The sequence below is a fragment of the Kryptolebias marmoratus genome, linkage group LG21, assembly GCF_001649575.2.
Source record: "Kryptolebias marmoratus isolate JLee-2015 linkage group LG21, ASM164957v2, whole genome shotgun sequence".
NCBI lineage: Eukaryota > Metazoa > Chordata > Actinopteri > Cyprinodontiformes > Rivulidae > Kryptolebias > Kryptolebias marmoratus.
The window spans coordinates 12971500-12997515 of record NC_051450.1 but is presented as its reverse complement, the minus strand read 5'-3'; the positions used below and the strand labels follow the sequence as shown (position 1 = coordinate 12997515).

The 26016-nt window shown below is 41.3% G+C and overlaps 1 protein-coding gene across 6 annotated transcripts in view; it reads right to left on the bottom strand.

Annotated features, from left to right (window-relative positions):
• The window catches only part of asap1b (ArfGAP with SH3 domain, ankyrin repeat and PH domain 1b), a 65011-nt gene that overhangs the window by 25722 nt on the left and 13273 nt on the right, over positions 1-26016 (bottom strand). For all 6 annotated transcript variants that reach the window (XM_017406605.3, XM_017406608.3, XM_017406606.3 and 3 more), the window contains exons 3-7: positions 9405-9477; positions 6929-7074; positions 3510-3584; positions 3049-3098; positions 2774-2903 (exon numbers count right to left, since the gene is read on the bottom strand). In XM_017406605.3, the coding sequence (XP_017262094.1) occupies positions 2774-2903; positions 3049-3098; positions 3510-3584; positions 6929-7074; positions 9405-9477 (474 nt within the window). The remainder of the gene's footprint in view (positions 1-2773; positions 2904-3048; positions 3099-3509; positions 3585-6928; positions 7075-9404; positions 9478-26016) is intronic.

Below are 26016 nucleotides of genomic sequence, written 5' to 3'. Positions count from 1 at the left end.
AATAAATGGTGAAAAGAAAAGATGCACAGGAGGCAGTGTTGAATAAGCAAACAAAAATCAGAATAGGAAATCAAATATAAACTAATGTGAAACTAAAGTAAAATATCAAAGCATCATCAAGAGAATAATGAAATAAATACTGTCATTGTCCCTAAAATTTAAGAATATAAGAACCAAAATATATTGACAAATCACAGTGTTTCTTTTTTCAAACTATAATAAATCATTTCAGTTTATTTTACTGTTTGAGTTCTGTGTTTGCAATAAAAGTAGTTCTGGATGCTGCAAATTTCTCAGAAGAAAAAAAAGCTGTTATCTGCATCAGAATGACGTGAGGATGTTTTTTTTCTCTTTAAAATCTGGATTCTGGATGCATTTTAGCGAGTCTGTCACATCCACTGAAAGGCGTCAGATTACTGTATGCAGAGGCTGAAAGCGTCTATCAAAGGGAAAATCTTGGAGATGTGCTCAAACTGTCGGTCTGCCAGGACAACCTGAGAGGACGCAAAGATGTCAAATGATGCAAGACTTTGAAATAGAAAGAGGCGTTACAGAAAATGTTCCTTGAAGTAAGCAAAAAGTTGGGTTTTCTGTCAGGGAAATGAAAGAAACAACAACAAAAATCTGTAGCTAGATGCATAATTCATGCCACAACTGACCCCTCAAAGCTCAATCTTGCAATCTTATTTGTAACTTCTGCACTTCTCAATGAGACTAAACTTGAAATTTTTGAATTTGTAGCTAAAAACAATCAAAATAAATTGGTTGAGAGTTTTTATAAACACAAACAACCTGACTCTTCATACATGTAAAACACCTCCAAACGTCGAAAACACCAAATTAGCAACACAAAAGCAAAAATAATTTAATTTATGCCATTTTAAAAGAATCCTAACAGAATAATTTACTTTTTAGTCCTCTTCCTGATGCATCTCATTTAGAAATCTAGTGATACTTTATGTGCTAACGTGCTAAAAAGCTAGACTAAGTAGGTAAACGATGGAGAAAATGCATCATTCTCAGACTCACAGAGACATTTTTTCCCACTACTCTTTGCATTCTTCCCCTTATTCTCTAGTGATTTAACAAAACAAACAAACAGTAGTAATAAAATCTGAGTCCGTTTGTGCTCTGAAAAATGCTTGAGTCACTCTGAGCAGCGGACAGACCAGTCGGTCGGCGTGCAAAGGTAATGCAGAGAAATTTGTTGCGATTTATCCAGAAAACCAAAAGTAATGCGGCCAGCATTATGTAATCTAAGAAAAAGAAGGAAAAAAAACAATCCTGCCAGGATAAAGCAGCGAACGAGGCGTAGGCGTCAGCGCCCACCACCGCAGTGGGTTTTGGCAAAGCGGGGTGAGCTCTAACAGTTTGTTCTGATTCTCGTGGGCGCGCACGCACACGGCTCGCGTTTGTTTTACACTTAATTCACGCTGTCCCTTTCCTTAAAAGTTCAGCCCTTTTTTGTGCACCGGAGTGACAAAATAATTACAGGCTCACAGGACGAGGCGGACGTCGGGACTGTTGAAGACGAGATAAGTTCGATCTTTTTAGCTGAAGCTCATTTACTCGACTTTCGTTGATCGTTTGTTTCAGATTTTTATCTTCTGCCATAAACTCAGTCCAGAAACACAAACTGGTGACTTACTTGCCTCCTAAATGCAAATATATACTGTGTGATTTGGTGCTAAACATGGGCCAGATTTTGGTTTCGAATGTTAAAAAGTCACTGTGTCGAGACCACTTCATGGTCAGACTGGCGCTTCACTTCCTTCACCCGCTGCAGCCAGCTGTCAGTCAGCTGTGAATGATGGCTAAAGGAGGGGATTCCCCAGATCTGTTCCTCCCGTTAAAAACAATAGTCCTATTCCTACTCATTTCCAGCAGCAAAAAAAAAAAAATAATACAAAGCCAAGGCACGGCTACTAGAGATATTCGTCTCCTGTCTCTTTTTTTTTTAAGGTGAAGAAGTTTTAAAAAGACCATCTGCAACCAGGAAAAATAAAAAAGAATAAAATAAAGTTAGGATGGGTGTCTTTCTAATAAACAAACCTATTACAGCCTCGGGGTTCAGCTCAAGGTTCTCATCACACTGTCAGAGTTTCACACCAGCTCATGCGTAGGTGTACCAGCAAAGAAACTTTTAAGACTTTAATAAGCAGAAACTCTCAAGATCCTGACGCTCATGCTTTTAATTGGCGAATTGGTGAAAAGATGCTCGGTCCTTTTTATGATGGTAATATTCACAGTGACACAAAAGCTTCATTACTTTCTGTAAGTCTAATTTGGCCTGAAAAGCCCAATATGCTTTTGGCTTTACTAACAAGAACAATAAAGACTTTTAATGTGACTTTGTGGACCTCTTTGTTACAGCCTTTATGCTTTTATTGCTAAAACAATTAATTCCAGGATGTATTAGCAATAAAAATATACTGCGTTATATACTTATTTAAAAAAAATAAGTTAATTAAAAGTTCTTTAAAAGCCCAAAAATTTAATGTAGTAATAAGACAAGTCATTCTAGACAAAACTGTAATAACGTATACTAGAATATAACGTCTTGAAAAATTAAGCCAGGCAGGTTTAGGCTAACAATCAGCAGCTTGGCATCAAGGAACTATTTTAGTTTTAAAAATTACCTGAGAAAAATATTTGCTGTAACAAAAACTGTTTTTAGCGGCCCGTTAAGATAACACGCCTTGCCATTTTGCTGGAAACGTATTTGCACTCTTTCAGATGACTGCGTGCCGAAAGCAGGCGTGAAAATATGCACCTCGCACATCTGGAGCTGAAACAGGCGTCGTTCCTTCTCCATCTCCTCGGCGATCTCGGCCCCGGTGATTTCCGTACGGATCATCCCGTGCTGCTTGGCGTGCTCTCGCTTCTCCTTCTCGATCTTTGTACTGACACAAAGGAGGGGAGGGGGGGGGAAAAGAAAAAAGAAAACGTCAGCTACTTGTATGTTTTGTCGGGTTTTTGCGTTTAGGGCAGTGTGAGCAGCACATTCTGAGATGCACTCGGATGGTCAATTTATATTCATCCACTTACAACTTGGCCTCGTAGTCTTTCCACGCTTTGTCAAAGGGCTTCTTTATGTCCTGCAGGGACAGAGAAAGACGAGATTCAGCAAACGATGAAGGGGTCAGTTGGAGGACAAAGTTATTTGAGGACTTGCGTCGCCACTTGAGGCCCAGAAAATGACTTGTTCTGCTCGCGATTCACGGCCTGGGTGCCAGGTCGGCGACCACGCCCCTTTTTCTACCTCCAACACGACGAGTTCATGACCCAGTTACTCGCCTCAAGTCCAACACAAAGGCGGTGTTTACTTCTGCCAGATTTACAGTTTAGAGGGAGATTTCTTTCTCAACTCCCCCAGTCATTCTTCTCAGGCTTAATCACAGGCACAGAAGTTTAGACATGGATAGAGACATGCTGACTATGCAAGTGCTCCCAAAAGAGCCTTAAGAGAGGAGGGGGGAAGGAGCAGGGAGAGAAACAGTAAATCTTACCCCCTTCACGCCTTTCAAGTCCCCCTTCAGCAGCGAGTCCAGGGTGAAGATCACATTGTGGCTGAGGCTCTGGAGCTGAAAGAGGACACGGACAGGAGAAATATTGTTTCAACCGGGCAGGGAAACGTCGTCAATATGTCATAACACAATGTCAGAGGCTAACGTTTGACAAATTCTCATGTTAAATCATGCAGCGTGGAAAAAAAAAACCCAAAACAAATAGATAGAACGATCACATGCTGCAGAAAGTGTTGTTTTAGAGCACTAAGTGACAATCCCACACGGTAATTTGATTTCTATTAAAATGAGAAACGAAACGATCGCTGAGCTTTACTGATGAGTCTTAATGTGATGTTTGCTGCTCTTTCAGACTGGAGATCTCAGCAGAGAACTATCAAACCAAAAACTAGGAGATAGTGACTCAAAATACAGTCAAAGACGCCAGATGGACGATGCGTGCCAACCCCCACACAGAAACATAGAAGCCAGTGGTCTGCTGAGCCCAGCTGAGGTTTCACTGTGAGCTGGCAAAGCAGAAAGACTTCGGGGACATTTCTTAAAATAAGCAAGAAAGAGAAGGACGTGAAGCAACAGATTTTATGACTAACACAATGCAAGGTAGGCTTCCAATAATGAAAACCTTATTCCTTTAATCACAGTGCTCTGTATAGAGCTGATAATTAATGTGGCGTTAAATCCGGTCCCAACAGAGCAGATAACATCGACAAAAACAAGTTTTTAAATATTAAATTCTAACATCACAGCTTTAAAGCTGTTTTAATGCTGTTAAATTTGTCTGAAAGTTCTTTACCTGCCATCCTTATTTAAAGTTACCCATTAAATTGTAGGACGGAGGACCACAGCTCATCTTGTTGGCCTTAATTACTCGTACAAAAGCAGTTTTAATACTGCTGCCAAGTGGTAAAACTGAACAATAACTTCATAAAAACAAGCAGTCCTCAAGTATCAAGTACTAATTGTTAATTTGTCACTTTATATATGAAAAAATGGAATAAAGCTACATTTCTCTTGTCCATATGAGTGTTCCTGAAGATTCAGCAGCCATATATTGTGACGGATGAAGCTGTTGCTCTTGATACGATAGAACGGTATCATCTTACGGATGGGAGGAGGTTAAACAGCTTGTGGGAAGGGCAAACGGGAACTCTGACAATACTGAGAGCCATTATCTTGCATCTCTTCTTAAAAATTAACTCTAATGTGGGGCGTAACACCTCAGTGACTCCCTCACCACACGTTGCAGAGTCTTTCTATCAGTTACTCTGCAGATGTCGTACGAAGAAGGCACGCCAGATTGCTAGGATGTGCTCAATGCTGCCCTGGTAAAAAGCGGCAGTAATGGATGAAGAGGGTTTTTTTTTTACACTCTTTTGTTTGCTGAGCTTTATTTGTTAGGTGTATGGTGTAGAGAATTTAGGTAAGATCTGCAGTGATGTATGTTTCCAAACAATTTGTGTGCTGCTGACTCTCTCCACAGGGAGGCCTCTGATGGTAGGGGAGTAATAATCAGCCTTCGTGCCCCAAAATCCACAATCAGCTCCTTAGTTTTGTTGATATTAAGAGATGGATCGTTGTCTCCACATCATCCCAAATGTTCCACCTCAGCTCTGTAATATGTTCCGTTGGTATTACTGATGAGTTCCTTCACTTTATGTGTTGATTTGTGCTGAATTTAGCTGTATCTGTCAGCAAAGGGAAAAGACAAGGACCGAATACACATCCCTGAGGGGCCCCTGTTCTCAGTATGATGGAGTGTGATCTTATTGTATCATATGTTGTCTTTCTGACAAAAAGTACAAACGACTGAGATAAAAACTTGAAATACTACTACTGTATATGGTCTCAGGGGAATAGTTTTCACGTCTACCGTGTCTCACAGTTCCACAGATTCTTTAAATCTTAAATTTAGAAGTAAATATGTCAGGTTACCAGCTAAATGATTGACTTTGCTCATCTGTAAAGGAACATGTTTGGTTTTCTGCTATTCATTTCACTGTCTTTGCCAATTTACCAGTCTGTGCGAGTGTAGATTAGCGAACAATTGGTACTGGTCAGGCAGCAAATTGGAGATTTACATAAATGAATCTCAATCAAAACAACCGAGTTGTCCAACTATAACATTAAACCAATCGATGCTATAAAAAGATCAGGGAAAATAACAAATTAGGTGACCTTTGTCTGTGGGTTTATGGCTACAACTTCAGCATATTGTAGCTTAGGAAATAAAATGTAAAAAATAGACCAAGACATAAATGCCTTTTTTAAAATTAAAAAGAAAATACAGAAAGGCTTTGTTTTTTTGTCCAAAAGTCCAACACGTTCTTGCTGCTACTGACTGGGAAAAAAGAAAATCAAACCTCTGCCAAGTTTATATAAGAATTAGAAAAAAAAATACTTGATGTATCCTGAAGCTACTGTTGCCTCGGCTTTGCTCAGCAGCTCTAACAGAGAGGATCAGCAAGGTCATTTACACCAGGACTAAGCATTTAAGTCCCTGTTGTTGTGGGCCAGGTCCACACTGATACACAGCAGTGATCATGAAAGTAAACAACACCTAATGGGCACTAATGTACTTCTTAAGTGCCTGTCTGTCTTGCATATGGCTAGCATCAAAATCAATCTTTCACTGGCCGGCTGCTGGCGTGCTTTAACAGCTCATCTTAGAAACACAGGGGGGAAATGCAGGAAACTGTTGGTAAAATTCTGTTGTAGCTGACAGCACATACAGGACATCAAGGACACACTCCTATTCATCAATACTAATTTGTCAAATCAGTTGCCCTCGGGGGGCAGCTCTGGAAGTCTAAAAACTCAATAAAGTGCTAGAAATGAAGAGTCAAACAGAGTTCAACTCAAAAACGTCATTTCAGGTTTCCACAATACACCCGTTACACAGACAGGTGAGTGTGTACGCACAAACACGTGCACTCAGCTGCTCCTGGTGCTGCCGAGTGTATTTATCGAGCCCAATCTCGCTGTCAGCCACACGGGGAGGGAAAGAAATATCAAGATTCGGCTTTTCTTCCAGCAACAACCACTTGAAAGGGATTTAAACGAGACATTTTATTTAACAGACCCGTCAGGGGAAATCCACGGTGTGTAGATAAGAGACTGTCTGGGGAACAGAAAGGCCTTTAGGTAAACGTAGTCTCTATCGGCAATAATAGACTGAAGTCTCAGTCAATTTATAACCCCACTTGACCCTTTAGTTAATGTAATCCTAATCTCCACCTTTAACCTAAATCCTGAAGCACTTATGCAGGTGAAGACAGAAAAAGCAAGCCGTGTGAGGACATAATTCCTCCTACTGCCTGAATGAGACGAAAGCGTTCAGCGGGACAGGCTCTGGGTCTCTAATTGATCGAGTTTACTGCGATTCGCTGACACGCCGGGCTCACCAGGTTCTTCAGCAGAGCGGACAGCTCCTTGGTGAGGGAGGAGAACTTGACGAAGGCTGTTCCCAGGTCAGGGTTGTCCCGGCTGATGAAGTTGCTACCAAATTTATCCAAAGCCTGGGCGTAGTTTTCTTCGTTCTGAACATGATCTGTGTTGGACAGCGACGAGAAGGGGAAGAAAGTTTTCAGTTTATCATCTGCTCTGATTTTTTTGGCTCATGGTTAGCGTGATTAGCTTAGCATATTTGCAATGAACTGAAAATAAAACCATCACATGCATTTAGACCAAACAGTTCAATCTCTGCAAACAAAGAACAGAATCTCTATGCACATATTTTCCCTCTGCATCAGTTTAATTTAAACATTGGGTTAAAATACTTTGTAAATCAGATCATTCAAGCCTGAATTTCAGCTGGATGACTATGGTTTCTTGCTAAAGTAATGACATGTAAAATCTTGAAACCATACAGTCCCAACTCGAGTTAAAAGAAAAGAAAAGGCGGCAGAAAAAGGTTTGGACACAGCAGATAAACATTTCTGGTGTGGTCTGGTATTTGAGACACACCTGGAACAAAAAGGGATTCGTTGAGCTCATAATAACACAGATGTGGCCGAAACACTGCAAGTTACTCGGCAACGGAAAGTTCCTTCATCTAATCAGCAACACAACCAACACAAGAACAGACGTAAGAGCTCGACGCAGTTAACGAGACGTCGTTCTCCTGGCGGAGAAAGCTCTGCAGCAGCAGCATCTGTCCGTCATCAAGTTCCTCGTGGAGGCTGGAGGGTTTCAGAGAGGAGGTCAGGTGAGATAAGAAACCCGCAGTGCTTAAACTTTCAGTCTGGAAACCCAAACACAGTCCTAAAAGGGATGAGGATCTGTATTTACTTTGTGCTTTTTTTCCCCCTCTGGGTTTTTCCCTTACATAAAGATGAGATCCAGACGAGTTTGAAAAAACTCTTAAACTGACCCAAAATTTTACAGCCTCTTTAAACCTCATCCAGGTTATTGTTCGCATAGTTAAACACTTGTACTGTGCTTCATATTAGATATGAACTGAACACCGTGCAAATGTTTTGAACCAGACCTGATTTCTGTATATATTGCTTCCAAGCAGCCAGACATTCTTGCAAAAACAATCCAGCAAAAACATGTATGCAATTCTCTTTTTCATTATAATCACATAAAGACTAGCTTGAAAATAGCTCGGTTTTTATTGCCCACTCTGCTCATTGTTTTAACCAGTTTGGCTCAATTACAACTTTTATTTTGACTAAACTCACAATCCTAACTTCCTACACGCTTTAGTCCTCCTCTATGAAGAAACTGTGCAAGAAACGTGCCTACTGTCAACTGCAACGTCATTTTCAGCAATTATCCTCTGCTCGAGAGTTGTTTTTCTCCAGAGGGTGAGGGCAAACCAGCGCACGCTAATGTCCAAATGTGTACAAGCTGGCAGATCTGATGTTTACGTCAAAACAAAAGGTCGCTGCTGCACAATTACAGGCTGTCCACCTTTAGGCAAACACCAAACTAAACAGCACTTACTGCGTTCTGCTGCTGGACGGAAAACCACATTGCCACGTGGCGTGAAATCAGATCATATGGTTTTAAATATCACACGTTTGTTAGATGACTACAGCAAAATCAGATCCCTTCAACCTTTACTAATGAACCAGAAGTAAAAAAATAGGGTTCTGATTTAAGCTAAAGTGACGAAGTTTGAGGGAGCTGTGGATTCTGTCCACTCAAGATTCATCTGATGTGCGTCTCTGCAACATGGACTAGTTTTTTTAGCCTTTTGTTGTTTTTGAAAACAGGAATCGCTGGATCAAGTTTGTACTGTGTAAGCTCGCTTTAATAGTCTATCTATGGCTCTTTTGTAAAGAAAGCTACGACTGAGTACAAAACCAATTTCCCCATGAGGACAATAATATCACAAGGTATTATTGTATATTCACCAACAAAAACACCCAACTCCTGTTCCTGATTTCAGGTCGGATCATCTTTCTCAAGTAAGAAGGTAGCTCAGTGAACAAAAGGGTTTCAGGTTTATCGTAGCAGCTTTTACCGCAGACAGTTCATCAGAAAGATATTTTTTTACTTTTTGGAAAAAAAGGTAAACTTATTTTTTTCTGCGGGGAAAAAAGAAACTAATGTCTCCGCCTGTCAGACGACAGGGCAGGACGCTGCTTTTTCGCAAACAGCCAGTGGAAAATTACTGCAAATCTGTGACACGGCAACGACCAAAACAAACTCAGGTGCTGATTTCTGGGCCAGCCTTGAAAAATCCGCACACCACGCCATCTGTCCCACAGAAGGAGACGTCCCAGGCACAAAGAATATTAGTGAGACACCCCCCCAAAAAATAAAAATCCTTGGCTTTTCTCCGGAGGATGTGAAAGTGAGCAAAAATAGAAGCCAGAACAGATTTAGACATATAAAAGTAAAAAAAAAAAAAGAAAACTTCTGTCTTACCTTGACCTGAATTATAGATTGCCTTCACTGATTTCTTCACTTTCTGCAGAGACGTTCGATCCTGGTCCAGCGCCTGAAAAACAACGGATCATTTTAAAGCATCTGAAGTGGTTCCATGCTTTAAACAAAACACTGTAAACCTTCACATGAAAGGGCAGCAGACAGATTCTTTATAATTAAACCTAACAGTGACGAATAAGGCACAGAAAATAAATATTTTCTCAGGTGTTTGACCTGACGGAGACATTATTCATCTCTGCAGAAGTGCTGACTCATTGAGCGGAGCCTTTGTGTTGTTGAACCGGCAAAATAAAGGATTTTTTTTTATTGTGGTTAGTTTCTTTATCATTCTATAATAGTTTCAATAAAAATGTGAGTAAAGCAAACAGAATTTTGGAGTGAAAATAACAGACGTAGTGTAAATCACATGACTGGGGTAAATGAAACCACGCGTCTGTTTCTAAAAGCTCCAAAACTGATCGGATGAAACCGTTCGAACGTGACCCTCGAACCGAGCTGCCCATCGGCGCCACAAAACTGCGGCTTCACACGTGGATAGTTCATCATCCTGAGCGTCATCTGGGCGCATCGTGCGGCTGAGTCGCCCGGTTCGTGCCCTGCCAGAGAAAATACCAACTGCATCTGAAGTTGCACCGCTTTCAAACACACATCGTAACTCACACAAGCTCATCGCAAATCACAGGACCGAACCAATAAATGAATGAATGAATGGATGAACGCTTAACCTCATTTCCTCTTCTTTACTCCAGGTACAGGCTGCAGTTATGGTTTTATTTCCTAAAAATCTATCAAAACGATTTAACAACTTGGCTGCTCGTTTTCAGACCCAACAGTTCTTAGCACATGAGCACCATGATCTTTCTGCTGCATTACTATACTTTTGAAAAAAATTAACTACATAATTGTCCACTGGCGGATTTAGAGGTTGCTCTGAAAAAAAGACCCAAGGCCTCCTCAAACGGAAGATGTTCGTATTGGTCCTGGTTTCTGATCCTGTTTTAATGACACTCACCGCCAAACGCGAAAACTAATTTCAAAATAACTACCATCAAGTTCAATAAGTGGCCTTTTTTAACACACTTTATCACTCAAATATTCAATTTCATCTGAAGAGGCATGAATTAAGTGCCACATTTGGTTTTCTTTTAATCAAATTAACTAAACATACACAGATTAAGATAAAGAATGAGTTTATGGTTGGAAGTTTGTGTGGAACTTCTTTTACTTAAATAAAAGCGGCTAAGAAGTAAATTTAAAGCAGTGTGAAGAGAGGCGGGAATGCATTCCACCAATAAAAGATGGTCTTAAGACTTTATTATGCTCTGTCCACCGTTTCTCTTCTGCTTCAATCATAACTGGATTCAAACGTTCGGGTTAAAGAATGAATCGTTTACAGTCATGTGTCACAGTGAAGAAAAATCAATGAAATTTGGTGGTTTTCAGCGATGGTTGGATGGTTTTATTTCACCACAGTTTAGTTCCTGAAAATGTATTTACTGGAGGGATTACATGCGAGGCATTCTGCAAAGACGCTTGTTTAAATTTGCAGAGTCTGGTCATGAAGATGGTGCAATAATAAGAAACAACGGCATAAACTGTGAGTATCTGGACCTGAAATCTTTACTCGCAGCCTGTAATCAGAGGTGGATCAGAGCTTTGTGACAGTGATCAGACGGTTTGGATCCCAGCAGCAAAAAGCATCAATCTTCTTCGGGTATGCTCGCGTTTTTATGCAGTGACTATATAAACATACATGCCGGGACGCAGCGGTGCTTTCACAGTGGCGAAGTCTGTCAAATTCATCGCCGCAGAAAGAAAAAAGTCCAACAGCATCAGCCCTGATCAGTCAATGACTTTAAAACAACTGATTTTTTATTTAAATACGCAGCTGTATTGATCTTTAATATTTAATTTTAGGCAGAACTGATCTTAAACCAGATAAAATCTAAATCAGCACTAAACGGTTCAGCTTTTGGTGCACAAAATAAGAACAGCAGAAGTCTCAGGACCCTGAGTGTTACCTTGCGATATTTCACAAAGAGCCTCGTCAACCATTTCATAACCTTTTGAATCCGTTCATGACAACGGCTTGTTTTTAGACAGCTTTATAGCAGTTAAAAGTAAATATCCAACTGGTAGTCAGTCTTAAAATTGATTTGATTCCTGTAGATCCTCTCAGGACCCCAAAACAGTCCAGATGTAGTGTTTTTCTTCCAATTATTGTTGCATATTTTGAAGGTTGTGCTACCTGAGTTCCACATTTCTACTGTTTATTTAGCAAGTGACAATTTAAAAAATAGAAATATCTGTATTTCGGCTTAAATTGAAAATCAATTTCAACACTGAGCAGTACATAAAAGCACTTCTTTTAGTTAGGAACTAAGTCTGTGTTGTGTCTGTATGTGTTCATTCCAGTAATAAGTCTCCAGATGACCCCGTCTCAGTTTCCCAGCTGATCTGTAAAGATGGTTTTATTTGATGGGCGAGTTTAAAAGAGGAAACGGTGACAACAATGCTGTGGTCAGCCATTAAACTCCGCGACTGAGCTTAATAACCTGAGAAACAAGTGCCTGAAAATCTCCTCTCGGACTCGATGGCGTAATTCTGCGAGGCATCTATTAACGGTTCGTTACCTGCAGGGAAAGCTGGGATAATTGGAAAGCTCGTTATGGACAAGCAAACAAATGTCTGCATCACCCGTTTCTGCTAAATCATTAAAACGCGTCCGTGTTGATAGTTTTCAGGATAAAGTATTCCACCGGTGCGACAATCCACTCGTTCCAACCGCAGGAAATGAAACCATAAAACGTTTTGCACGCAACAGAAAAAAAACGCTATTACATCAAGGTCACCTGGGAGAAAACAGAGGCGCGCACACACGACAGCAGTAGCCTAATTAAATCTCACAACATAATTAAACCATCCTTGGCCTTTCTCGGACGTTTTTATGTGGCAACTCCTCAATTATGGCGCCAGCAGCTTAGCACCCCAGGGCTCTTCCTGTCAGGGGCCGGGGCCTTTGAGCCACCTGCTGATGGAAGCAGAGTTTGGTGCCACACGTCTCCTCGTACCGCCTCATTACTTAGGCCCACTTACGCTTCTGTCAAAGAAACAAACAAACGAAGCATCCATCTCGGGAATACTGTCACCACCGATGTTAACATCCTGAAAATTACTCTAAGAGAGCATTCAAACAATATGAAAACATACTGAACGTATCAGAACGACTAAAAGGTTCAATCTGTAATGTCCTGTTGTCAAATATAATCCAGATGAGCTGTTATCACGAAAGTATGGTGACTTAGACTGGTTTTAAAATCCCCAGTCTCCATTGTTTTTATGTCCATACATGCTCAATGTCCATTTGACATGTTCAAAAAAAAAAAAGCTGTTTGATTTGCTTGTGTTATTTGTTTACTATCAATGAATTTGATTACACCGTTTAAACAACTCATGCGTGTGTGCTAAATTTCAGTTTACAGCCAGAGGACAGGTTACTCGGCTTAGCACAAATCCTGGAAACAAAGATGCATCTATTTAGCATAAAGTGGATGCATAATGCTCATTTTTATCTGTGTGTGTGTGTGTGTTTACTAGAGTGAGTCACACTCAGAGATCTTAATTTTATCCCATGCGGGCCCTTTCCTGCAGCCTTCTGGCTGAAACAAGCCATTTTAGCCCACTCTTTTCTGATTGGCTGGCTTCACAGAAGCCTTTGCCTGCGAGCGTCACCTAAATCTGTCTGGTGCAGACGTCTCATAATCTTCCATCGGAGTGAGAACTCACAAAAACAACACGGCGCGTGCGCGAACGGCACAGTCGCATCTGCCCGACTTCGAGGAGCGGCGTTGAAGAAAATCACAAATGGTCAAATCAGGAATACGGGAGCTAAGATGATCAACGTCAGGCTTTATGAGCATGCCACTAGAATGACACAATGAACAAGAAGGAGAAAAAAACCCATCGACGTCATGTAAAATAAAAGGTATCTGTAGACTCTATTTTCCAAGGAAATCTAGATCTTTCAATATGAAACCACAGACAAAGACACCTTCAGGATTAATACATACACACAGATAAAGAAACAGGATTTATCAGAAGCTGAATCAACTTGGTTCCATTAATAGCTTTTCATTCCAGTGCTGTCTCATTCAGTGGCAAACTCATTCAAAACAAAATGCTACAGGACATCCTTTTATTCTATTCAGGTAAACACACCAGCTGGGCAGGAAATCAGACGTGCTGATCAAGATTACCAAAAATAAAAAAACACCGACTGGAAACACTCAGCTGCACTTCATAACACACGACTTTATCAGCACAGCTGGTATTTTGAGACCTTAAAGTCCAGTTGATCAGAAGAGTTAACTAAGACCCATGCCAGAGTTAGCTGTTGTAAAACACAAGACACTTTATAAGGGAAACATTAGAGACCAAGAAGTGGAAAGTATTTGGTGGAGTTTGGGGAATAGATAAGTGCGTCCCAGGTATTAAAGCCATCAGAAGATCGCTTGACTGAATTCAACAGTCCGAAGAAAATGTTCTTCTTTTCTAAAACGACTGACATCAAGCTGCAGGAAAGATGAAAAAACCGGGCAACATCCAGCTGAGTCCGAGTGAACCGAAGCTCGACTTCCGCTGCCTTTAGGAGGCGTGCACAAACAAGCAGAGAATCGAATGCCTTCACTCCAGACAAATATCTAAATAAGAAAATATTGAAAATGTTCTTTTTGCGTGTGCCGTAGATGCAGATGAGCTCAAAGAGCTCATCTGCGCAAAGAGCTCATCTGGTAGACATGACATTGATGTTTAGGAGTCTGTTGAAGTACTGAAAAAAGTCTCACTGCTGTAAAAATAAAATAATTTTTTAAAAAGCATCCCGTCATTGCAAGCACTGGTAAAAGGGTGCAATATCAAAATAACACTGTGCTTCCCACAAATGTGCCTGCTGTTTAAACCTTGGTATGCTCAGATGTGGCCAAAATTGGCCTAATTAGGGTTATTAGCCAACAAATCAATCGGTCTACCTCTAATGCTGTGTCTTTGCCACATCTGTACAGGACAAAATAATTTCTTTAATTTATGCGACTCAGTTTCAAGCCAGGTAGCTGGCACGTTCTGTTGTGCTGAAAAGAAAATTAGATCCCCGTAAAAGACGACAGTTTTACTAACAATCCATGCTTCCTCTCAAGCCTGTTTTCAGCGTGTCAAACCCCACCCTTGGTGTACAGTTTCAGATTGAGGTTCTGTGGGTTTTTTCAGTGGTGCTGAGTCCTAAAAGGAAGCTGAGCGGGCAGATTGACCTTTAATGTGCTCATATAGAGAGCAACTCAAGGGTCGCTGATAATCCACCTTGTTTGTGCTTCAGTTTAAGTGTTCAGCCTTGCTGTGCTCAGGTTTTAATAGATTTGTATGTTTAGCAGCGTTTCTCTCCTTAATTAAAAGTTATTCACACACTAATAAGTTCACTTTCTCAAGTGTAACTGATACAAGTTGTGTAGACGGTTTGCTAAAGCTGCGTTTGCTCTGCTTTTTCGATTAAATGAAGAAAAAAAAAAAAGCAATAAAAAGCGCTTTCTTGGCATGCACACGCTCAGCGACAGGCAAGAATGCATTCAAACTCCGCTCTCCAAAGGGCCGACTAATATTGAACACAGTCAAAAGATTGTTTTTAATCACCCGGCAGCCAATGGAGCGCTCCAGCTCAGATCGGGGGAATTACCAGGAGCTGTGACGCCAAGACATCTGCGGCTGCTTGTCTTTCCAACATACTGCAGGGGATGAATATACCGACTGTAGGCTTGGTGTGAAAATGTGTTATTTCCTGACAAATATTTCCTTGACGGCAGTCCTACACCACGTCTAAAAAACAAAATAAAAATTGCATGCAAAAGGGAAATGACAAACATGCAACACCTCTAGTTTTTCTGTTAGCACCTTTATGAAATAACATATCCTTGACTGAAGACCAAAGAAGTAATCTATACTAAGAAATGTTCCACCGTTTTTAATTATGGTCTGTGGTGGGAGGTAACGGTTCCCCCTGTGTCTGTGTGTTAGCAAAATATCTCAAGAACTGGACAAAATTTAATGAAACTTTCAGGAACTAATCACCGGATGTACGTCTACGACTGATTAACTTTTGAAGGCTACCCAATTCAAGATGGCCACCGCAGCAAAGTGACCTTAGGAAAAACAGAAGCGGCTAAAATTCAGTCAGTTTTACAGATATTTACCTCAAATCTGAGGTGGTAGCAGCTGAGAGTCTTTTACAAAGTGAAAATAATTCACAGAAAGTTATTTTTAAGGTTGAACCAAAATGGACACAAATCTCAACATAAGATAATCTTATTTTTAAAGTTTGGCATGAAAGGTTCTAAATGTCTCTCAAAGAATGCTTGGCCTTTAATTGTTGTTGTTTACGTAAACCAAAAATAACCCGCAAATAGGGCCAACACCCCGAGCGTGACCAAACTGACCAACAAGGTTAAAGGATCCAACTTCCTGGTTCCTGAACGCCACACACACACACAGGAGAGGTCAAAGCTTCAGAGAGGAAACTGGTTGCTGAGGCTGACTGGGCACGAGCGACTGGAGGCCGTCTCAGCTCCCTGCTTCCTGCCCTATCCCTTATCCTCCCTCAGCAGACCTGCCGCTTCCCCTGCAGCCGTTTCTTTGACAGGAAGCAGGAAGCGTCCAGGCTCGTCAGTGACCCGTCCCGGGTCGGCAGAGCTCCGTTTCATGACACCAACGGATCTCCGCTGACAGCCGGCGAACAAAAACGGCACGCTTTCTCTGGCTCTCGGAAAAGGGGCGCGCCGATTCGCTCCCCTCTCCTCCGCGACATTCGTCATCGCTTTTGTGGACAAGGTTACCATGGCGACGTGATCTGACCACTTCGCGTGTCAGTTCAACATCATTCCCCGTAGAGAGACCGACCAGCGGCTCTCTGGATGTGCCACTGTGGCAGATTTCACCCTCAAAAATCAGCTGAGCGGACACAAAACTACGACCGTTTCCTAGAAGAAGAAAACAGGAAAGGGCACGATCATCAAAGCACTTCCCTACAATTCAGACCAACTAAAAATAGGATTTGGAGTGACACTTTTGGTTATGAATTATATTTTTTTAATCAGGAATTACTTGCACCTTGAATGCATTTTCATTTCCTTTGACCTAAAACAACAACAAAAAAGCAGCAAACACATAAACACACACACAAAAAAAGATGTGTGTGTTGATGAAAATGTTCCCAGCAGTAAATCTATCTTCTGCATGAAAGATGGAAGTTAAAAAAAAAAAAAAAAAGAGGGAAAAGAAAAGGACAAATCGGTTTGTTTGTTTGTCGAGTCATTCTGTCTGCCTCTCGATTGAGTCTATGTGGCATGACTCAAAGCAGGAAGGGTGGGGAGCCGTTTTCATTGGCAGGAAACAAATGCACATCCCTTTTTCTCTGGGCTTGCAGCTGGAGAGGCCTCCAGCTCTCCAAGTACAGCGGGGGGAAAAAAAGGAGAGAAAGTAACGTTGCAAAAAGCAGCTGAGGTCAGGCGGTGGATCGCTCACACAGACTGAAACCGAGCAAACTGCCTGCCGGTTAGGGTTTGGTTACGAGTCGCATCAGTGAGCCTGTAGGACTCTGTATCTGACATAAGAAGAAGATAAAACTAGATTCCTGAGAAAGTTTAAGTCTGCAGATCCTGCACAATGATCATTAAATCAATGTTTTTTTTACTCTTAATGACCTGCAGCTCATCTTCCTTTCAGAAATCATCTTATTAAAGAACAAGAACGTCACAAGAAAAGGTTGTTTTGCCCTCAACACCCACACTGTCCTCTTCGGTTAGAGAAGATTTTCCATTAAAAAAAAAAGAAAAACAAAAACAAAACACTGATGTGTCACCTTTCTAGACACCAAATCTCAATTCCCATTCGTGGCAACCCCACACGGGTGCTCGGATGTCCCACAACAAAACCTAAACCACAGCGACAACTCTCAATCTTCTGCTCTCAGACGCGTCATAGCAAGAAAAAGAGCTCCCTGTGGCAAAAATAAGACAAATCCGAGCCTTGAATTTAGGCGGTGTGGAACAATTGTAGGTTGTTTATAACTCTCAATGTGCAAGAAACACTTGATTTTTAAATTAAGCTTCAAAATTGATGTTTTTTTTAAAAGAATTTGACCTGCAAACGCCACAAAAACCCATCAGTCAGTAAATACGCCTAATATATTTCTGCCATTGGTCCTGCAAAACAGCTCAGCTGTGAGTTTTATTCTTCTTTTCTCTGCACAGTGGATAACCTCCTGAGCTGCACATCTCCAGAGACTCCCAACACGCCTGCACGTATTCGCTCGGTCAGTCGGTTGGATGGAAAGTCGAGATGTGGGCGCAGAAGTATCCGACTCGCACACGGCTCAGCAGCCTCCCTCCGCCGTGCTCGCTCGGGCTGAACGATGTGCACATTTTCACTCCCCCACGCCGCCGCGTTACGCTCCGAGCGCCAAGGAAGCAGTGCGCCGCTATCTGCATCGTGCTAACCACTTAAAAAGCCATTACCAACCTGAAGTTGGAGTCTTCGAGCGCATTAGCAGCTGTCCACACAAGGATAATGGGAGAAACTGTAAAATAACAGCCCACATCGTTCTTCTGGAGGATTTGACACAAGAAAAAAACAGCAACACCTCCAGGCAAATCAAGGACCTCTCTCTTGAACAGCCTCAGTTTTTCTTCTTCACTTTTAAGTTGGGACAAATTGGGAGTAAGAGTGTTGGGCAGAACCTTTTAAAAGCAGTCTCTAGTTGAGGGAAACATTAAGGGATTCTCTGCGTTGTAAGAGTTCTAACAAATATTATGACCTGCAGTTTTAATTGACTCGTTTCCTCCCAGTCAGAACCAGCTCAGTCATTAAAACTAAGGCAACGAAGGTGTAATTTAAAAATGAAGTGGCAGAAAAACTTGTTAAATTTGGGTTCCAAAACACTTTTCAGGCTTTCCCAGCGTCTAACACAGTACAAATCAGAAATGTGTTTTTAAAATTCAGATCTGTTTAGGATGCTAACTTCTCTTCCACACAAATACTGGGTTTTTAGCAATTAAGAACCATAATTTTGTTTTATTAAATCAATTAAAAATGTCTAATGTGAAGCAGTCTTTTAACAAATAAGCTAAATTTCACTTGGTCTAAAACTACTTATCTTTTCATGTGTTTGGAACAAAGAACCGTCAGAACGTTTTATAATACATGAATTTCCAAAACAAAATATGGCAGATTAAGTGGATTTGTAAATCTCACTGAGCAGTCTTTATTTATAACAAATCTTCACCTACGGCACAAACTGTTAAATCAAATAGAGGTGGATTAAAAAAAGAAATGCACTTATAGCGTCAAGAAGCACTTGTTCAGCCTTGAAAACATTAACTCTCAAGCTTTTCCGATCACAACCCTGCTGATTAAATGTTGATTCCTTGATGAAGTTATACGAGCTCTTAAATCCTGACAAATGTGCTGTCGATCATCCCACACATGACTGGGTACGGATTACAGTCAACTAGGAGGTCACGGCACAAGGGAACTCATCACTGTGGAGTTGCCCTTTATAAACTCCAATTAAGACATGCTGTGCTCGCTACAGCTCCCCTCAACAGCAGGCACCACCGCTGAGAAAATTACACCTCTTTACGACGCGAAGGACAATAAACGAAGTCGTGCGGTAAGTGTTTTCGTTTGTTTTGGAGAGCCGGCCCTTCAGGTGAAGACTCGGGCGTCCATCCACACCTTCAAGGATAAAAGACGCCCCTTTTGAGGACAGTGAAGTTCTTATTTTTTGGACAGAGAAGACGAGACTGTTTGAAGTTACAGGATCTTTGTCAAATGAGAAAGTCCAACACTAAACTGAGGAGGAAGCCTCTCAGTTTCGCATCTTCCTGCATGTGACCAAAACATCTCTACATGGACCAGGCCAGGACCCTAATGACCCTCAGGGGTGAGTGGAGGGAGGGTGATAAGTGTCTATTTATAACAAAGCAACTCACTGCATTGTTAAAGCTTGGAACTCCAGACTTCAGTCTGAATTCAAAACGATCCTCAGATGAGAATCAAAATGTCTTCAAAGAGGAAGAAAATAGGATCTACACCAACTTACAGGAAGTACGATGTTCATTAATAACTAACTGCTGTTTCAACACATCTGTTTTACTTTAGTTTAGTAAAAAATTGCCATAACTGGACCTCCTTAGGTTTGTTTAGTTGTACTATCGCCTCTAGAAGCAGCTCCTTTTCTGATTCTTCTTCCTCTCAGTCTCTTCACTGCTGCTCCTTGTGACGCACCAGGAGTGGTGACGTCAGATCTGGCGAGCTTCGTCATTCAGGTCGAGAGCGGCGACCGCTCACTAAGCTTTAAAAAGCCAGGTACACCACCTCCTCCCCTTGTTCAAGCTGAACTTCACGGTGCCATTCAGTGTCTGGAGCTTACCGAATGAAGGCGACACACTGTTGACTTGCGGACATGAAATCACTCGCCGGCAGCTGAGTGTTAAGACTTTACAGCATGAATCTGCAGAGCCATAATTAAAAATGAAGTGGCTCGAAGAGCCCGGCGGCTGAAAAGTGGATCCCCAAGTAGAGCAGTGTGCTGCAAAATCAATTACCCCACTGGTAAATTAATCCAACAGACTCTTAACATCAGAAAGAACTCTCCTAGATGTATTTATTTTATCATTATGCTGATTTTAAAACACTTACCCTATAAGATTTATAAGCTGGATATGTTGGCCGTTATGTTTTTGTCTATAAACACGATGTCTATAACATGATCAGGATTAAGTGACTTTAGTTAAAGTAAGTCAAACTATAAGCAAACAAATAAAATACTTTGTGCAATTAGCCTACAAACCTCAAGCCAGACGAAGCCACTTTAATCAATGGATGGTGCAACAATTTAAATCCATCAGCGTATCAGATGTAGAAAATTAACCAATTAAAAGGCTGTGAAGACAAAATATTTGGGGATTTTATAAAACAGTTATATATTTCAGAACATATCCAGTGGCAAATGTAAAACTAGGCTCAAATCAAGACTTCCTTCACAGCAAAATACAGACGGAAAGTGAATATGTTGTTTTCTACACAAACAGGAAGTATTTGTTTTTTTCTATAATCACTTAAAGTGGTTAAAATAACAAGAATCTGCACCACTGGATAAATCATCTGACGAGCTTCTCAGAAACTTAAAATACTTTTTTTTTTTTAAAAAGTCACTTAAGTTTCTGATTAAGCTGCAGTTTTACTGAAAGGGTTAAAGGCTTTTAACTTCTCGCTCGTAAAGAGAACAAGAAGATGAGGTTCCCACAAAACCTCAAAAAAAAAAAATCGAGAAATGGCTTCGCCTAAACCAACCAATGAGCGATGGTGCTCAAGATAACGAACATCTGAAAGAAAACATTGTGATTTTATGGTATGGAGACAGCTGAAACTGAAACTGAACTTTTCAACAAAAACCTAAATCTGCTGTGGACGACTGGCTGAAAATAAATTGCAACCAGCTGGAGGTTTTGTAAAAAGGGTGATAAACAAATTAATTTCTCATTTGATGTTGATTATAAACATCTTTTAGGCCTGACACTGACAAAGTGGGTCAAAATGATGGGTTTATTTTCTACTTTTTTAGATAATTTAATGCCTAAAACCATTAATGACTTGTAAGGTTTTGGTGAAAAGTCAAAATAATAATAAATATCTAATAGATAAGGCCAACACTAGTCATCTTTCTTTATTTATTGACAATAAATTAATGAAATGAAGACAATTAAGAAGAAACATCCCACTAAAAGCAAAGGGAAAAGCCCAAATCAGGCCAGTGCAGTGTGGGTCAATTAAAAAAACATGACCCAAACCCTTTTATTTCTAATCTTTGGTTTGTTCCCGACCAGCTGAAAAGCCTGTCAGCCCTTCTTCCTGCCATCCAGCCACAACTTATTGTAAATCCATGAGGCGCGCAGCCAGAGAATGTGCAGCCTTGATCAATCTGCACTAATGCATGCAAAGTTGTTCGAGCCTCTAAATTGCTTTCCTACGCAACAGCCAGGCAGACGCGAGCCCCTGGCCAAAAAGTTGCGGATTCTGCGAGGCGCTTAACAGCATTCCTTGAAGTTTTCCCCACAGAAGAGGCTCAAATTTCACACTTTACGAGGCACCACTCGGTGACACACAAGCCATTTGAAAAGCACAGGTGTATGTACTCCCACGGACCATTTGGAGGCTTCGGCAACTGGACAAACCGAGGAGCAGAAATACGCCATTCCTGTGACGTCCAACACTGGTTGTAGCTTTGACAGCTGCTGTCAGGGAAGGAAAACGATGTTACCCTTTGCACAAGCAGTACGTGACACCAAGGGAAGAGTTTAACTCGTCTTCAAGGACTGTGGATGCTTTTTCTGAAGGTTTACATGACCTTTAGCGGCTCTGGGAAAGATACTCCGCACTGAATCGGAATCCCTATCAGCTGTTTGGTTCTGGTTGTGTACACGCCGATACACACGCACCGCAGGGCCGACGCACCATCAAAGCTCGCAGACAGAGACGTAGTGTTTACCCCTGAAGCCACAACAGGACGGCCACTTGTCACGGGACAACACTGTCTGCTGGCACTTTGAGCCATTTCTTCACGGCAACAGTGAGGTTTGTTACGGCTGAAACACAGACACAAACCAAAAAACTAACGTAAACGCAACAAACAGGACACTACATGGTAGTCCATCAAAGCTGAAATATACTGTCAAAATAGAGACAGCAAAGATAAGGTGCACATAAACACAAGACTGGTAAGAAACCTCTGACTTTACAAGTAAAAGTTTCAGTTTAAGGGATCTTTTTAGTTTTCTTTCTAACCTGTAAGTCAAATCTTCCTTCTTTAAAGGAAGATCAACCATAATACCAAAAGGAATACATTTAAAGTAGGTATTGTTTCTTTGAAATGTTGCTTTTTCCTTTTATATTACTTATAAACGCCATTTAAAAAGTGACAAAAATTTTAGTTTGTAGGCCAAAAACATCTCAGTCTCTCCACATCACTAAAAAGGTTTCTTTAATGTGCAGAATGTATGAATAAGGCTAAAGTGTAAAGGCAGAGGTAAGACTGAATGTACCCTTAAAGTGGTGGACCATCCAGAACAACACTAACCTTCCTTTGAGCCAATATATCGCGGCTAAAAGCTGCAACAAACAGCTGACGATGTCCAGGTTTTAGAAAGCCAACAAGTGTCTTTTTTGAAACAACAAACTGACTCGTTCGGTGACAAAGAAAGTCCTTGGAAAACAGCACAACATTCAACAATAATTAGACCCAAAGGGTAAGTGTTTAGTCGGCTTAAATGATGGCATGCTGTTTTCCACAAGAGATTACTTTAACACCATCCATCCGTGTGAGGAAGAGCTGCCGACAGATGTGAATGCTGACCCCCCGCCCCCCTCTTCCTCACCTAAAAAAATCTGGGGGGGAACGGCAGAGGATCAGAATGCCAGAGAGAAGTCTGGACAGCTAATCCGCTGCCAGCTAATAGCCCTTGATGATATACGCAGTGCAGCTGTGAGAGGAAGGTAGGCCAACAGCTGTGGCCCCGCAGACCGATTATCAGATTTCAGCAAACGCAGCCTCACCTCCTGCTGCGTCAGGCGGAGGACGAGTCCAGAAAAGGAAAAAAAAAGCTCCAAGGTTAATAAAGGCGAGTTTTTAAAGCAGCGCCGCCTCGTTTTGTTGATCTTTATTAGCGTTCTGTGACGTTCACTGCCTTCCTGGAGCTATATTCTGAATTTAAATAAACCAAAAATTGGAAAATGAAGAGATTTATTCATCAACCTTTTAAGACTTCATGATAAGTACAGAGCAAATACTCAAATACAAGCTTCACAAAACTGCATTTTTCTTCACTTTCCTTAAAAACCAACTTTCTTACTGTTGCCTTTTTTTTTAAGCCTGATGATGTTTGACATCTTGTGCTCGTGCGCTCTGCTGACGTTCTTCAACCTTGTGTTTGGTAATAATTTGCCACTTTTAAGACCTCTAACCACACTTGGGTGAAGACTAAAAATACAAATGCATAAAAAGAGCGCACGCCACAACAGATCCACTGCAACAGCTTCATGCAAATCTGCCCCTGCCTCTTGGTATTGATGTTTCCTCTCACTAAAACTTGACTGGTTGCTTCCTGATGTGACCCTGAGAACTGCTGGGAAGCATTTCTTGTAATATTGGTAACAAACTCACATTGAGTAATCACCTCTGTGCCGAAACCTAATGCATTATTTCCATACTGTAAATTAGAAGATCCAGAGCCACTGAAAAGAAGAAGATCTACAGTGAAGGTTTTCCATGAACGCTTTAAAGGAAATAGTTTTTAAAATGTTCGTTCCTACCACCCATAGAGAACAAATTAAAACAACTCTGTGGGTCTGAATCAATTCCATTAAAATAAATATCAGGTTTACCTTTTAACTGCTGACAAAAAACAAGCATATGATGTTTGTGAGGTCATTTTCTGATCTGCTGGAAGTCCCTGCAGTTGGGAAACACCGTGGCATCACCTGCTTACTCAACACTAAGTCCTAAATCAAGAAACGACCCATCTTTATGTGACTGAAACTAAATAACGTGAGTAATGGTGTTAAATGGCAGAGGGGGAAAAAAAACCAAAAAAAACCAGGGCGCCGAGTTTGAAGAATCACTGAGTTTGAAGGCACGCGGGGCAGATGATGAATAAAAAGCCACAACTTCATTAATAATTGAATCTGACACAGCTGTGCTCGTCAGCTGCGAACACTGCAGAAGGAATTCCCTAAATAGCACACAGGCAAAGTGTTACGTAAAGCCAAGTAGGAGAGAAAAAATAAAAAACTCGCCCTTTCCTTCTGAATTATTCACCGTTTTCTGAGTCCTTTCTGGTGGGGGGTGGAAGTTAAAGGCAGCCCAATTTTTAAAAATATGAAAAAAACAAACATTAATGATCCTTGAAAGCTCAACGTTTTATCTTCAGACGCAGACCAAATAAAAACCAGTAAGAGCTAAGAGGTCGGAAACATGAGGGGAGAGCAGGACTCGCCGGTTATCTGTGCTGCCATTGTTGCAGCCGACTCCCCGCTGGAGGACTGGCTGTCACGTGGCGGTGCCGAGGCCTCACATGACGGCGTGTCGTCGAGGATACGGCCTCAGGTGCCGCCGGGTTTCAAAACGAAGGAGCCGGGGCTTCTGGGAGAAGCGGCGACTGCTTCGCCCGGCGCCGAGCTGGAGAACAGGCGATGACACAAAAACGCAGACGATTTGTGTCAGGGCGGCCCGCAGATGTTGCACTGTAAACAACCGCAGCTCTGTTTAGTTAGACGCGCGACTCCAGAAAATGTTTTATGCGTAAGGCATTTCCGAACTGAGTGACACGAACTGTGGCTCAAAGGGTGGGGGGCGCCGGTCCTTTGATACGTGAACGGGGGGGTTCTACAACACCCACGGAACCTCATTTATCTGGATCTTACAATGAGGCTCATTCCTGCCATAAAGAACAGAAAACTGTTTATTTCTGATCACATACTCAAGCTCAGAGTATGCAGATACAGGCTACAACAGGTTTAAAACCCTAAATCACTTGAAAGTAGAGTTACTTTAAGGTTTGAGAAAGAACTCGTGACCTGAAATCGATACAGGATTTGAAAATAAAACAGATTGTTGAGCAAAACACCATCTCCTGTGACGTTTCATCCAGGTTTCTATTCCGAATCATTAAACATTTTCATTTTACCGATTTGTGGTCTTGGTTGCGATCGCGTTAGGTCGTCGAACTGAGCGACCACAAACCGCTGACTCAAGCTCACGACTGAAAATTCTCTCAAATGAAAGAGTTTCTCTACGACGGCCAAATATCGCACAACAAATCGGTGAACGTGAGCATTAACTCCTGCCTCACCCAGGGCTAGGCAAATGATCAAACTTGTAGGTTTGTCTTTGACTTCTGCTCCAAACAATCACAAAAACAGTATATTCAAACAATAAAACATCTGGTAAGAATATTTTGTCATGTACCGATTTAGGAGTGAGCTCTCTTCTTGTCCTGGCTCCTTAATGAGCTGCAGCTTATTATATATCATCTCAGATATTCTGTTAAGGAAATAATATAACTACACCAGTTTAGGTGAAACTTTTCCACCCATTCATCTTCTACCGCTTGTCCGTGGTCGGGTTGTTGGGGCAACAGGTCCAGGAGGGAAACCCAGACCTCCCTTTCCTTAGCATCACTCTCCAGCTCCTCCTGGGGGATCCAAAGGCATTCCCAGCCCAGAGAGGATATACAGGTGCTGGTCATAAAATTAGAATATCATGAAAAAGTAGATTGATTTCAGTAATTCCATTTAAAAAGTGAAACTTGTATATTATATTCATACATTACATACAAACTCATATAATTCAAATGTTTATTTCGTTTAATTTTGATGATTACAAATGACAACAAATGAAAATCTCAAATTCATCATATCAGAAAATTAGAATCTTGTGAAAAGGTTCAAAATTGATGGCACCTGGTACCACACTCTAATCAGCTAATTAACTCAA